Raw genomic sequence first — 14,786 nt, forward strand, 5'->3', positions numbered from 1 at the left:
AGTATAAAGAGCCAGTAACCTTCAACCATCACACTAAACATTGAAGTGGTATCAAAGCTTATAATATTTATTCTTGAGCATGCAGTGTTTCTTTGCTGAGGTACTGTATTTTAGAAGTATTAGCAACATTATGCTTACAGAATACCAATAATGAAAAAGTTTTTCTTCTGTTTCATTAAGACTTTTGAATTGTTGGTATATTTAATTTAATAAAACCACTAGATTACATATCTTCTAAACCCATCCGTGATTGCCTGTCGAAATATGTTAAAGACAACATGCTTTTCTGTATGTTAACATTACAAAAGTAATAGTTGTCTTTCAAGCAGGCTGTTTTCCTTTTTTGTATTAATCAGTGATATTTAATATGTATACTACATGTCAGTACAGGTAATACAGTGCATTTGTGTTGTGGATTTATGCTTTCTTACTTTTTTGGTCCTTTGGCTTGTAATAGTATTCATCAAGGCTAACAGGCATAGTATATTGAACATGAAGCTGTGAGTGTTTATGCTGCTACCTGACTTTTTGATGGGCACAGCACAGAATATGTTAAAGTAGGGGCCAGGTGAAAAATTCTGAATTATTCAGTAGTATCTATAGCAAGCAATTTTATAGATTAGTGGCACCAAGACAATGGTGTCCTACTTCTACAAACAGACAAAAATTTTATAGCAAATTTGTGTGACTCCAGGTGGGAAATCAGGGATGGAAAAATGGATAATGACTATTCTGGTCCTTTGGGACTGCGTATCTGCCAATCTAAAAGATCAAATAACATTTGCTATTGATTGACAGGATGGCTCATTGTTGACTTATAACATCTGTATAAAGCTTATTGTGACTTTAAAATGAGATTTTAAAAATATTGGTAATGTGTTATGCAAATGAATATAAATGCTAACTTATCACTTTTTTACTATAGTAGTTTTTTATGTGAGCTTTGCAATGTCTTTTCAAATCCCCTCTAACCAAAAATGTCTAGCTAATCATAATTTCTAACGATTAAAACATTACTAACTTCTCTAATAACTGTATGTATTCATAAATTTTAAATCCCATAAAGCTGACTTCTCAGGTTTGCCTTGTAATGATGAATCAGTGCAGTAATATTACAGTGAGAAAAATGAAGAGTTAACGTGAATGTTTTGCAAGGGATAGTATAACTTTATGTGAACTGTAGGATTTTCATATATATCATGGCAGTCATTTTTTAATTTTTATTTTCTGAAGGACTTAAAGCCCAGTAATATAGTAGTAAAATCTGACTGCACTTTGAAGATTCTTGACTTCGGTCTGGCCAGGACTGCAGGAACGAGTTTTATGATGACGCCTTATGTAGTGACTCGCTACTACAGAGCACCCGAGGTCATCCTTGGCATGGGCTACAAGGAAAACGGTCAGCACACACATTTATTTGAAATATTTTTCTGATTTAGCTTTTTTTCTTTATTCATTAGAATTTTTATGTAAATACTTAAGCTGAAGAACATTGAATTAAATATGTACCATTGTTTGAAATGTGTATCCAAAGTTTGCAGGTAACTATAAATTTTGTCATAAATGTTTGGAAAAACTTGGGGCCCTTACTTGTTTAAATACAGATACATACCATCAGTACTACCATTGGATAAAGAATTTGTTGCCATGGCCCTGAGACAGAATTTATGCTCTTTGTTTGCCTATAACTTGAAAGTGAACATTTCTAACATGGTCTCAGGGATGTATAGAGTGTACTGACAGTTTATTATTAGTGTACATCAGTGATATTTGCCCGTATTTCCAACCTCATGAAACTAAAGATCATAGCGGTAGCACTCATCATAAACTTTAAGAGGTACGTTAAGGCCTCTGCAAAGCTGCTGGATAATTAAGGTGACCTCTTGAAGGAAGCAGTAAAGTTTCATTAAAACGTTGTGTCCAGCCTTAAGGAAATGACTTTTAGTATTTTGTGTGGGTATATCCGACTGTATCAATTGACCTAAGAATCAATGTTGAACAAAATTATCTGGCATGTAGATCATGAATTTAAATATTTTTTATGGATATACCTACCTATATTTAATTTAGGAAGAAATTTTGTTGAGTCTTAGAAATTTAGGAGATGAATAAATCTGCTAATAACCATGAGATTTTATGGAAATAAACCATCATTTTTAAAAATGTGGTGACTTCATCCAAAATACTACCAAGAATAAAACCTAGACATTTTTTCTGGCAAGGAATCTGGAATAGCAGTTCATTTTGAATCAGGAAATTGTAATAAGTCAACTGTTAAGATTTTTTTAAATAAAATATACGATTAAGCTGAGCTTGAGTTTCTGAACTGATTAAAAACAAATACTTTAAACATTTGCTATTAATTTTTTATACTTAAGTAAATATGCTGTTCTTTTACTTACTCTCTATCTGAAATTTGAAGGGTTTTTTTTTTTTTCGAGAATTGATAACTTCAAGTGACCCACCAGCACAAAGATGGCTTTTGCATTTGCTGTGATTGTCATAGGTACGGTGTTATGTGTCAGTGTCCTATAAATATGATCTTAGGATAGCTCCCTGCCAGAAATTAGCACTAAGAAAAACTGTCATATAAAGAATTGAGGCTGGGTATGGTCGCTTACACCTGTAATCCCAGCACTTTGGGAGGCCGAGTCTTGTGGATCACCCGAGGCCAGGAGTTCGAGACCAGCTTGGGCAACATGGCAAAACCCTGTCTCTACTGAAAGTACAGAAATTACTCAGGTGTGGTGGTGTGCACCTGTAGTCCCAGCTATTGCAGAGGTGAGGCATGAGAATCACTTGAACCCGGGAGGTGGAGGTTACAGTAAGCCGAGATTGCACCACTATATTCCAGCCTGGGAGACAAAGCAAGACTGTCTCAAAAAAAAAATAAAAATAAAAAAAGAACTGACATGTGGTTCCTCTCTTAGTTAAAAATTATGTAGATCACTTTCTTGCCTTCCCACTCCCACCCTAGGAAATGGAGTCAAATGTAATGCTTAATGACTATAACTACATTAGCCAGCAAGGTTAAACATAAGTACTTCCTCCTTTTAATGACACCTCACACTCATTTTATTTATTATTATTATTATTTTTTTTTTTTGAAATGGAGTCTCACTCTGTCGCCCAGGCTAGAGTGCAGTCGTGCCATCTTGGTTCACTGCAGCCTCCACCTCCCGGCTTGAAGCCATTCCCTTGCCTCAGCCTACTGAGTAGCTGGGATTACAGGCGCGTGCCACCACGCCTGGCTAATTTTTGTATTTTAGTAGAGACAGGGTCTCATTAGCTTGGCCAGGCTGGTCTCGAACTCCTGACCTTAGGTGATCCACCACGCCCAGCCTCCCACCCATTTTAACAACTTTGCTTTATGTGCCTTTTATTACAGTCTACTCAGAGCATTTTGGAAAGCAGTGTAATCAATATATTTTTAACTGCTTAATCGACTAAGCAGTTAGCTTAAAACTAGAGTTGTGCATGAATCAGACTTATGTTCCTAGTCTTCACTGGCCCAGATAATATCTTCTCTCATGCTTGCAGCTTTCAAAATACTTTTGTTTAAAAATAGGCTTTTCTGGAAGTTACCAACATAAGTTATATGCTGGATATTTAAAGTTTAACATTCTCTTTAAAATCTGTAGGGAAGATTTATTCCAATAGATTTTGTCAAAAGGAAAATCTTAGAAAAAATTTTCTCTGAGGCACTAATTTATAAATATTAACTTTTTTTTCTAAAATCTTATCCTTGAAAGCTGAACCATGACATAAATATAAAAATGTTCATTCATCTTAATATGAAATTTTAGGGAAACTTTAGTTCCACAGTATTTCCAAAAGTAATTCCCAGTTTAGCTCCTAAGATTCTTCAGTGAACTGGCAGCCCTTTAGTAAGAATGTACTGTATTAGAAAGTACAGGCTTTAATTTTCTAAGTCCTTTAACATGAGTAAAGGGCACGTCTCTTTCTGACATCTATTTGTGCTGTTTTCCTCTTGTCATTTTAAAGAATTTGGACCTTCAGATGTCACAACCAAATGCAAGTTTCTAAGGCTTTTCCTTCTAAATTGCTCATTCTTCCCTCTTTTCCTATTAAACTGCAAGCACTTACTCTCTCCTTTTTGTGTGATCGTCAAACCCAAAGTCATAAAATGCCACGGTGTACTGTCAGTTTCCCTAAGTAGTTGGAGATTCCCAATTGTCTGTTTCTGTGTCTAGCAGATTCTTGTCAACATTGATTGGGATTCCCATTTACAGTTGGCAAGGGTCATCAGTAAGTCTTCCAGGAGACTCTAGATAGTCAGTTTGTGGAAACTGTCATACTGTGTCTAGCCAAAACTAACTTCTTAAGTCAAAAGCAGTTTGGTTTTATGGGTTTAAAAAACTTCAGGTAGGAAACATGAAATACATTTCTCTTACAGTTTTCCTTGATTAGTTGTTAATTCTCTGTGCACTTGTTCCTTTTGGGATAGTAGGGTAAATGTAGCATGATGTTGCCAAGAAAACAAATGGACTTTTAATTCAGAACAAGCATAGCACTTCTCAATTAAATATATTTGGGAAATCCAGTTTAAAAATTCTAAAGAGCTTTAGATTAACTTTTTTATTGTAATTATTCATAGAGATTATTTCTGTTAAATATTTGAATATGCTGAATTATTTTCTCATGCTTTTTTCTTTTATTTAACTTAGAGAGTATAATGCACAGTTGAACTTCTAAATAGTATAGTATAAAGATTTTATTTTATAATTTTACTACCTCATGTACATTTTATTTACAAAGTTCGTGTTTGGTTCTGTTTCATATTTTATAAACAAGTTCTCAGGGACAAAACATGCAGGGTTTTTCTATTTATGCAATTTCTATGCATAGCTCTCACTTTGAAATTAGATATGTAGTTAAAATGCCACACTTTACATTTTCTTTTGTGAACCAGACTTTCAAAAAATAATTTGTGTTTTAAATTATTCCATGAGCTAAAGTTACGATCACTTTTTTCTTTTTGTGATGTTTTGCAGTTTTTATATAATGCAGTCATATTATGCTTCTTTGATTTTAATGACCTTTTGCTTTGCTTTTCCTTCTTTTGTGCTGCAAACATATAGTGGATTTATGGTCTGTGGGGTGCATTATGGGAGAAATGGTTTGCCACAAAATCCTCTTTCCAGGAAGGGACTGTATCCTTGTGCTGCTGCAGCAGTTAATTAGTTAGGCGATGAACTTCTTTATGTTCTCTAATGAAAATGGATATGCTACATTTATACAGATGGGATTTTAAACAGGCATAAAGTTTGTGGCTATTAGAGTTCAAAAATTGTTGAGACAAGAAGCTGAAATATTTGTAGGCTGCATCTGGCAGTAGGACATACAGTCTCTGCTGGTAGTCAGAGCACATTCACTGTCACTCATTTTATTTTATACTGCTTTTATAATTTTAAAGTATACATGGTGTGTGTGATTTTCTTTATTTTTTTTTTTATTTTAACCAGAATCTTTATGTTAATGTCATTGCATTTTGTTTTCAGTTGACATTTGGTCAGTTGGGTGCATCATGGGAGAAATGATCAAAGGTGGTGTTTTGTTCCCAGGTACAGATCGTATCCTTATCTTTGGCCTAAAATGTAGTTTCTAAAGGTCAAAATGTATGATAGCACTTCAGTTTGGTCAGGTGTAATGTATTTTGTCTCTCCCTAATATATTGTTAAATTACTCTTAAAATACCACCTAGTATTTGACATAGACTTTTCTTTCCCTCATTTGTTGTTTCATATGTTAGTTCAGAACCCTGCTCAATTGTAATTATGCACAATTACTGGCTAGCTTTGAGTTGATTTATTTAACCTAAATCAAAAGTCATGGCTTGCATTAAAAATTTCTAATAATTATACACTTAAGTCTAGAAATACGTACAACTTAATATGAATTTTGGAGCTGTCTGTTGCTTCTGGCCATCCTTTTGTTTTGTCCCCCACCTCCTTTTTGTTAATGTTCTATGTGGTTTATGTCTTTTGATTGTTGTCTCATTACTTACATAACATACCCTTTCATCTGAGAATTTCAGCAGTAGTAATTTTATATGGTGACGATAGCTTTGGATTCATGCTTTTTGTTCATCCCACTACTTTTAATATTTATATTAACAGTGATTTGTTATGTGTTTATCAGCTAGTAACACTTAGAATTGTTTCAGGAGGAAGAATGGAAAAAGCCATATTCAAAAGATTACGATAAGTGAGTTTTAGGCCTTGGCCTTCAGGTTCCTGGAGTGTAAAGACTAGAGGAAAGGAGACCAAGAAATCCCAACCTTACAACTTACCAAAAAACTGAATCTTTTTTATAAGCATCAGAGCTTTAGAAAATTTTTTTAAACATAAACTGAACAAAGAATAGCAAAAGATAATGCCGCTTTTATAGAAGCCTTTATTTTTATTGCAACTGGTTATTTTCTGTTAGTGTAGAAAACTCAGTAAAACAGGATGTGTTCTAGAAATATTGTCTAGGAGATACAATCATGTTTTCTGATAAACTGACAGAAAAGGAAACATTTTGTGTATTATTATAGCATTGGGTGCAGTTTGCAGTTAGAGCCACTGTGGATAGTAATTGTCATTATTCTTAGTTACTTATAATTTTATTTAGAATTTGTGAGTTTAAGCTTCCATTTTAAGGTAAAATCAGTTAGTATGAACACACACAATAAATAAGATTAACAAAGCTTATTTATTGATCATTTCTGTCCATCTACAATCATTGCCTTTTGCAAGGTGCCTGTGACATATAAAATTTGTAACTGCCACATCCTTTCTTAGGATTTTTAAAATTTCTATTTTCTTATAATATGAATATGACTAATGTGTTGAACATTAGTTATGGAGTATTTTTCTTAGCTACTTGATATTAGATATTGATCAGTGGAATAAAGTTATTGAACAGCTTGGAACACCATGTCCTGAATTCATGAAGAAACTGCAACCAACAGTAAGGACTTATGTTGAAAACAGACCTAAATATGCTGGATATAGCTTCGAGAAACTTTTCCCTGATGTACTTTTCCCAGCTGACTCGGAACACAACAAACTTAAAGGTACTTTTTACAAATATATAAATTTAATCCCATTTGGGGTGTGTGTGTATGTGTTTGTGTGTTTATATGTATTCATATTCTTATGGGACATAACCCAAGGTTTTCTCTGGATGGTGGGAAAAAAAAAAAAATTTTTTTTTCTTTAATTTTATATATTTTAGTCAGATGTATAAAATAATTTTACAGTAATATTTTTAAAACATATGCTTTTAAGATAAATAATCTCAAATTGCTGAAAGTTATTAATAATTTGAGAACCTTTATAAATATATGTACATTAACATCATTATGTTTGCAGCCAGTCAGGCAAGGGATTTGTTATCCAAAATGCTGGTAATAGATGCATCTAAAAGGATCTCTGTAGATGAAGCTCTCCAACACCCGTACATCAATGTCTGGTATGATCCTTCTGAAGCAGAAGCTGTAAGTTATTTTCTTAATGTTTACAGAACATACTGCATTCTTAGAGTTAGAATTACAGTTAGGTTTGGAGGAAACCTTTTAATTTTAAATAAAAATGTAGATACATGATGATGATGTTTTTCTGTTTCTTCATGAAAGCTACGTCAAATAATAAACTAATGAGCATATTTGAGTCCCTCCTACACAAAATAAAGTCACCTCCCACTGTTTTTTGCAATCTTGTCTGGATACCCTAACCAGAGAACTAGGATGTTGAATGCTCTGAGGGAACATCCTCACTCAATTATAAAAGAAATTACTATATCCTAAGGAAAACAGAATTCTATGATCTATGATGTAAATAAAATGTGGCAATTTCAAGAGCTGGAAGAAAAGAAAAAGACAGTTAAACATTTTTTTTCCTGCAATGAAGGAGTCTTCCTAAACTATTCTGTCTATATAAGAAAGTTGATGATTGATCAGTCTTGATCTAATGATACATTTTTATAAGTCATCTGTCTGGCTAATATTTCAAATAACTACAAAGAGTTAAAATACTCCCAGCATACTGACTCGATTATTATTGCCTTGTGTTTTTCAGCCACCACCAAAGATCCCTGACAAGCAGTTAGATGAAAGGGAACACACAATAGAAGAGTGGAAAGGTACATTTGTCAGATTCTTATAGGGAAAACTGCGAAGGAGCTTCTGGTTTTTATATGGTGATTTATTGTCATGTTAGAGAAATTTGTGACATTTTCTGTGCATAACTGAAATTTGTGAATATTAATTAATATTTTTACATAAGTGGACTGCTTCCTTCCTTAACTTAATCTTAAGTTCCCAAGTTTCCCACCCCAGACACAGACACATTAGTGCGCTCTCTCATGTTTTCTATGGTATGTGAACATACAAATGTGTTTAGTGTCTCCCACCTCTCTTCTTCCACCCTTTTAAAATCACGTATGGTTGTGTACGGTGTATGCTATATGTACTTGCTTTGTTGATATAATCAGATATCTGGAAGTTTATTCTCTTTTGGTTCACATATATGCCTCTCTTGCTTTAATAACTGATTAGTGTTCTGCTGTATGAATGTGTCACACTGTATATCCATCTCCCTCTTGATGACCATTTAAATTGTGTCCAGTCTATTCCTGTTAGAAACAACTCTGCAGTATTCATGTTCACATATGAGAACATACCTGGAAGAAAAATCCTAGAAGGAGATGTGCTGAGCCAAAGAATATTTTTCAGTTATTTCCAAATTACTCTCCAAAGAAATTGTACTAGTGTACACTTCCATCCATATTATATAGGAGTCTCTCTTTACCCTCACCCTTGCCAACAGAATGAGTTAATTTTTAATATTTGTAAATCTAATATAGTAGTTTTATTCTATTTTATGAATGTGGCTGAAATTAATCATGCTTTGATAGTCATGGAAGTGTTCAAATATTTCTTTGAAAGGTCCCCTGGGACATGTGGGCCAGGTAATGTTTAGGTCCCATTTACTTCCATTTGTGTTGTTGTCCTTCAGTGTTTTGACCACTTTTTTAACTGTGTGACTTTGAGTAAATCACTCCCCGTTCATCCCACCCTCCTACACCGCCCCCTGCATTTTACCTCATCTTAAAATAGAGGCAGAAGACCTGTTATTAAGAGTTGTCTTTAAATCCTGGGAAGCCAGAGTGGACTGGGGAGGTATAAACATGAATAAGTAACCCATTTTGCTAAGGATGAATTTGATTCTTTCTTCTTAGAAATTGAAGAGATTTAGAGATTGATTTTCTGTGAACTTTGGGAAACCCATGGTTAGCAGAGCCCATGATAAAGTTAAAAAAATGACAAAACAGTAAAATTGGATAGAGTCTGCTGCATTTGAATATGTAATATGCGTTTGAATATGTATACAGATATAGCTCTGTACTGAGTATGTATGAAAGCATTAGCTTGATATTTTTACATCCTACTAATTTACAATAGACCATGAAGTGTTTTATAGAATCTTGCTTTTTTGTTTTGTTTTGTTTTGTTTTGTTTTGAGACAAGGTTTCACTGTGTCACCCGGGCTAGAGTGCAGTGGTATGATCATGGCTCACTGCAGCATCAAAACTCCTGAGCTCAAGTGATCCTGCTGCCTCAGCCTCCCCAGTAGCTGGGATCACAGGTGTGATCCACCACACTTGGCTAATTTTTTTTTTTGGGGGGGGGGTACAGGGTCTCACTATGTTGCCCAGGCTGGTCTCAAACTCCTGGGCTTAAGTGATCCTCCTGCCTCAGCCTCCCAAAGGGCTGGGATTATAAGTCTTAAGCCACTGCACCTAGCCTAATTTTTTTTTTTAATTTTTGTAGAGATGGGGTTTCACTCTGTTGTCCAGGTTGGTCATAGACTCTTAATAGTCCACCAGTTGTAAGGCACATCATTATGTGCCACAAAGAAAAAAAAAAACACTGTCAGTTGTCCAGCACCGTTGATTATAAGATGTAGTCCGTTTCAGAGTTTAAACTGAAAAAAAGTACATCTTAAAATCTGAGATACAGTGTTTTCATTTGTATAAGAATATATTTGGAGGTTTTGATTGCTTTAAAAACATTTACCTTTATTCTGTATCTCTTACTCCTAGCCCCAGGTGCATGTCAGTAATTACCCACAGACTGCCTTTTTCAAGATCTACTTAAGAGTTTTAGCTCATAGCAGAAAGAAAAATTAATTGCCAAAGCCATTAATTACAGATGGCTTTGCCTAGTTAGTACTTCTAGTTAGTTTCAGTTCTTCTGCCTTAACCTCTTTGTGCTTTTTCCCAGAGGAGTGCTATTTTCTCTCTCAAAAAATCCTATTGCAAATGTTTATCATTCCTTTCTGTTTCTTTGAAGAAAACCATCTCTTATTCTCTCCTTTATCAGTGCTTTCTATTTTTCTCCTTTCAAGCCTTCAGTTACTGTAACAAACTTATGTCCAGTTGTTGTTCATTCCAACATATTCTCTTGTTTTACCTTATTACCAATATAAATGTCATACTCTGTAATCAGGGATTCTTTGTCAGAATTTTCTTCTTCAGGAATTAACACAGACTCCTTGAAATTCGATGCAATATTTTTTGTTTGTACGTTTTTCTCAGAAGAGGGTTTTACAATTCTCAGAAGATTCCATGACCCAAAGAAGATGATAAATAGTGGTGATGATGTGGCATCCACCATTAAGGTTAACATGTGGTGTGCCTTCTGAGTCTGAATGTCTACTTAAGAACCTTAAGAAGGTTTTTTGTTTGTTTTTGCTTTTTTGTTGTTGTTGAGATGGAGCCTCACTCCATTGCCCAGGCTGGAGTGCAGTGGCGCAATCTCAGCTCATTGTAGCCTCTGCCTCCCAGGTTCAAGCAATTCTTCTGTCTCAGCCTTCTGAGTAGCTGGGACTACAGGCGTCTGCCCCCATGCCGGCTAATTTTTTATTTTTAGTAGAGATGGGGTTCCACCTTGTTGGTCAGGCTTGTCTCAAACTCCTAACTTCAGGTGATCCACCCGCCTCGGCCTCCCAAAGTGCTGGGATTACAGGCATGAACCACCACTCCTGGCCGAAGGTTCTTAAGTAGACATTCAGACTCACAAGGCACATCACATTTAACATCAGAATCACTTCTGATGATAATATAAGTGAAGAATGTAAGACAGGAGGCGCATATATTGATACCAGCAGAGCAGCTCCCAGTGTCTCTCTTCAGTTGCAACAGTTGTCGCAGTGGTCTGCTTGCTGTCCAGAAGCCTGATAAGAGAAAAAGATAGATTCCCATGGAGAAATGTTATTGGAAGTGATAACCATGCTTACTCATAAGGAGTTGAAATGTAGCTTACCTGTTTCTTTTCCTCCAATAAATATGTGTTTATCTTTCATTCTGATTAATGAAGCTTTTGCATACTGTGATTTAAATCTTGGTAGCATTTGTCTAGTTGAGTACCCACAGTGCGCCAGGCTCTATTCCAGGGCTCAGGAAATGGAAGTCAGTAAGACACATGGTTCAAGCCCTCCCTGAGACAGATGGTAGTGCAGAATGATATGTGGTATGATATGCTGTAGTACAAGTTGCTGGTAGAGTGAAAAAGAAAGCTTCTACCGCAGCACCATCAAACCAACCTGAGAAACAGTGGTTACAGGAAAGATTAGTACTTCCTTTCGATATGGTCCATTGTTGAGTGTCAAGGAATTGTTATTAACATCCTTGAATCTTAGGCTGACACTTAACTGACTGTCATTGTAAGGACACTGTTTGAAGTACTTCACATGTATAAAAATTTCCACTTAAACCATACATGCATTGTGAGATTGGCTCTTAGACTTTGAAAAGTTCATTTTTGTTTACTTCTTTTACAGAATTGATATATAAGGAAGTTATGGACTTGGAGGAGAGAACCAAGAATGGAGTTATACGGGGGCAGCCCTCTCCTTTAGGTTGGTTACAATATAAGCTTGGTTAAGATTACAGTTTACTTCTTGTGTTGTAATCTTCAGTGGCCTGAAACCTGCAGTTCTTCCCATACTTACAAAATCATCATTATTCCAAGCTTAATAAGTATAAGGAAATATGGTTTGTTTGGTGAAATTTGAAAGCACTGACACACTTTTCTATTAATACATTATACTAATATATCGGTAACTGTTCATAAGATGCACATCTTTTTCTATGATATTGACATTCTGTTGAAGAACAGAAATTAAAAAACTTTGTTGGCATTGTTGCTGGGTCTTTAAAGAAGAAACTTCTCAAAATTCAATATACATACCTTTCTGTGATGTTGACAGTCTTTACTTTGGATAAATAAAAGCTTCACTGCAAAATTTAGTACATGTAGTACCAAGTTGCTGTCTTTCAAAATGATATTGTTGATTTATTGAACGAAGGCAATAACATTAAAACCATCACTAGAAGGTATTCTTTCTCTAAGAAGAGAACTGGGTTTGTAGGAGTTAAAACTTTTTTATCATAAGCTGATCTTATATTTAATGTTAGTACAAGTAAAAGTATAAGGAATAGAGGGGAAAAGTTAAATGGCAGGTAACATGTACATTAAGTACATACCACGTGACAGGCACTGGTGGTTTATATACTTTATTTCATTCAGCCCCTAAGACCCTAAGGTATAGGATTATCGCACACATTATGGCTGAGGAAACTGAAGTTCAGAAATTTGAAATAACGTAAGATTCCAAATCTATTATGTAGATGAACTAATACAATAACTTCAGAGTGTGTGGTTTTTTCAGCCTCCCATTTTGTTTCTGGCTGGCAACAGAGACTTCTCTGGCTACAGAGGTTAAGACATTTGTATGAAGGAGGTGAAATTGAGCTGAGCCTTGAAGAGTGAGTAGTATTTGAAAAGATAGGTCTTGATTTTGAAGTAAAACTATGCCATTTTAATTCCTCAGAAACTTCTACTTTTGAGGAAAAACAAAGATGTATCTAAAGATGTATCTAGTAAACAAAGATGTATACGGGTAAGGTTTTTTAAAACTATGGTGACTATAAACATAATTGTTTAAGCCATTTTTTGTGGATTGCTTTGACATTTTTGGTTATGTATTTTAGAGTTGTATATTTTAAATCTTTGATCAAGAATGCAGTCTTCCAGATTATAGGGTAGATCCTGTTGAAAATATCAATGGGTTTTGACAGCTTTTACCTATTTTGGAAATGGACTTTTCTCTACAGTTTACTTCTAACAAACTTAAAGCTCTATTATAAATGCTTCGTGTAATTAACTAGCTTTGTATTGCTACATAGTAGTAGTATAACTGAATTGTTCATGATGGAGGCTCAGGTGGGATTTGGAAAGTTCATTATGTGGGACAGTTTTATACTTTAGCATACTATCCAATTGAGTGGCACAGCTGGAGTGCCAGATGTTTGAGTAAATGTAGTAATCTCATGAGTTAGAGCAGTTGTATTTGTTCTTAATTTGTAAGTGAATAATTTGAATCTTAGTCCAACACTTGCTTATGATCACAAAATAAGTCAGTGGAAAAGAAATTGAGGTTTCTAGACATTTTCTGGATCCTCAGTTATAGCTTGCAAAGACGAGTATTAGCAAATTAAGCTGTTATGAAAATATTCCGTTCTTGATTATGTACTAAAACAAAAGGAGTAGTGCTTGGTAAATCAAAATATCAGATAACCATAGTACCATTTCCACTTGATTTTAAAATGAATTTTATTCTTTTCCCCTTTGAGTGCCTTCCTATCTTTATTTTGGTTTGGCTAATAGTAAAGTATGTTTGCCTGTCTTGAGTGTGTAGAGACTCACTTGAAAGAGGAATGACCCACCTGAGACTAACGATTTTCCATATTATCACCATTCAGATATTTGAGAATTTACTGTATTGCTTTAAAGAGAAAACAAGTGTGGTTTTTTTTTCCTTAGGTACTTGATTTTAGATTAAAAGTTAATGCATTTAAAATTTAATTTTTATCAGATTAAAACATTTGGATAAAATAATAGACCCTGAACTAGAGGCATATATAAAAATTGTGTATGTTGGAGCCCTTTTATGGTCTGAATGTTTCAGTACAAGTCTTAGAAACTAGCCATTGTGTACTATGTATGTTACACAGATGTATTATACTGTTCAGTCAGAAAAGGCTCATTCCAAGTATTGACTGAACTAAAAAGAATATACTCTCTCAGTTTCACTCTGACTGGGAAGCTAATGGACTTTTCTTGGGTCTAGGAGATTATCACCTATTTTACCTCTCATCTCTCAGGCCTGAAATACTCATCCTGCTTTTCTCTTCCGTTTCAACTCCCATCACCTGCTTTGTCTCTTGTGGTTCCATTCCTTTCTGTCTCCCAGTACCCCCCCTAAAGATTTTCCTATTCCCACTACACTGCCAGTTTTCTTTTTGCATTTGAAGAAAAGCTCGCAGAGGACCTTTCGTATTGAAGTGTTTTATTGCTTATCTGAACAGAATGGAGGGATGATCTCAAATACAGATGCTGGATTCAGGAGCAGTGGTTTTCAGCCCATTTGGTTTCAGCATCGTTGGGTGCCTGAACCTCACCCTCAGAAATTCTGCTCAGTGTTCCGTTTGAAGACCATTGATTTTATTTCATAAATGTATCCTTGAGAACTTTTAAGTAACTTGCGTTATTCAAATTTGGAATGACCTTTATTTAGTGTTCATGTGGTTTAAAAGTACTTAGCCTAGTGCATGAGTTACCTTTTTTCTCTATCCCCCAGCGTAAGTCATTCCTGTCCCCTTCCCAAACCAATCTCCTTGAGAGGATTTCTGTCTCAAGCTCAGGTATTCGTGTT

At 35.0% G+C, this 14,786-nt stretch overlaps 1 protein-coding gene across 1 annotated transcript in view; it reads left to right on the plus strand.

Annotated features, from left to right (window-relative positions):
* Nucleotides 1-14,786, plus strand: part of MAPK8 (mitogen-activated protein kinase 8) — a 133,604-nt gene that overhangs the window by 113,568 nt on the left and 5,250 nt on the right. Inside the window, exons 6-11 of the mRNA XM_017885502.1 lie at nt 1,234-1,399; nt 5,523-5,594; nt 6,899-7,081; nt 7,380-7,504; nt 8,085-8,148; nt 11,850-11,927. Coding sequence (XP_017740991.1) covers nt 1,234-1,399; nt 5,523-5,594; nt 6,899-7,081; nt 7,380-7,504; nt 8,085-8,148; nt 11,850-11,927 — 688 coding nt within the window. The remainder of the gene's footprint in view (nt 1-1,233; nt 1,400-5,522; nt 5,595-6,898; nt 7,082-7,379; nt 7,505-8,084; nt 8,149-11,849; nt 11,928-14,786) is intronic.

The sequence above is a fragment of the Rhinopithecus bieti genome, unplaced genomic scaffold, assembly GCF_001698545.2.
Source record: "Rhinopithecus bieti isolate Rb0 unplaced genomic scaffold, ASM169854v2 scaffold_15143, whole genome shotgun sequence".
Lineage (NCBI taxonomy): Eukaryota > Metazoa > Chordata > Mammalia > Primates > Cercopithecidae > Rhinopithecus > Rhinopithecus bieti.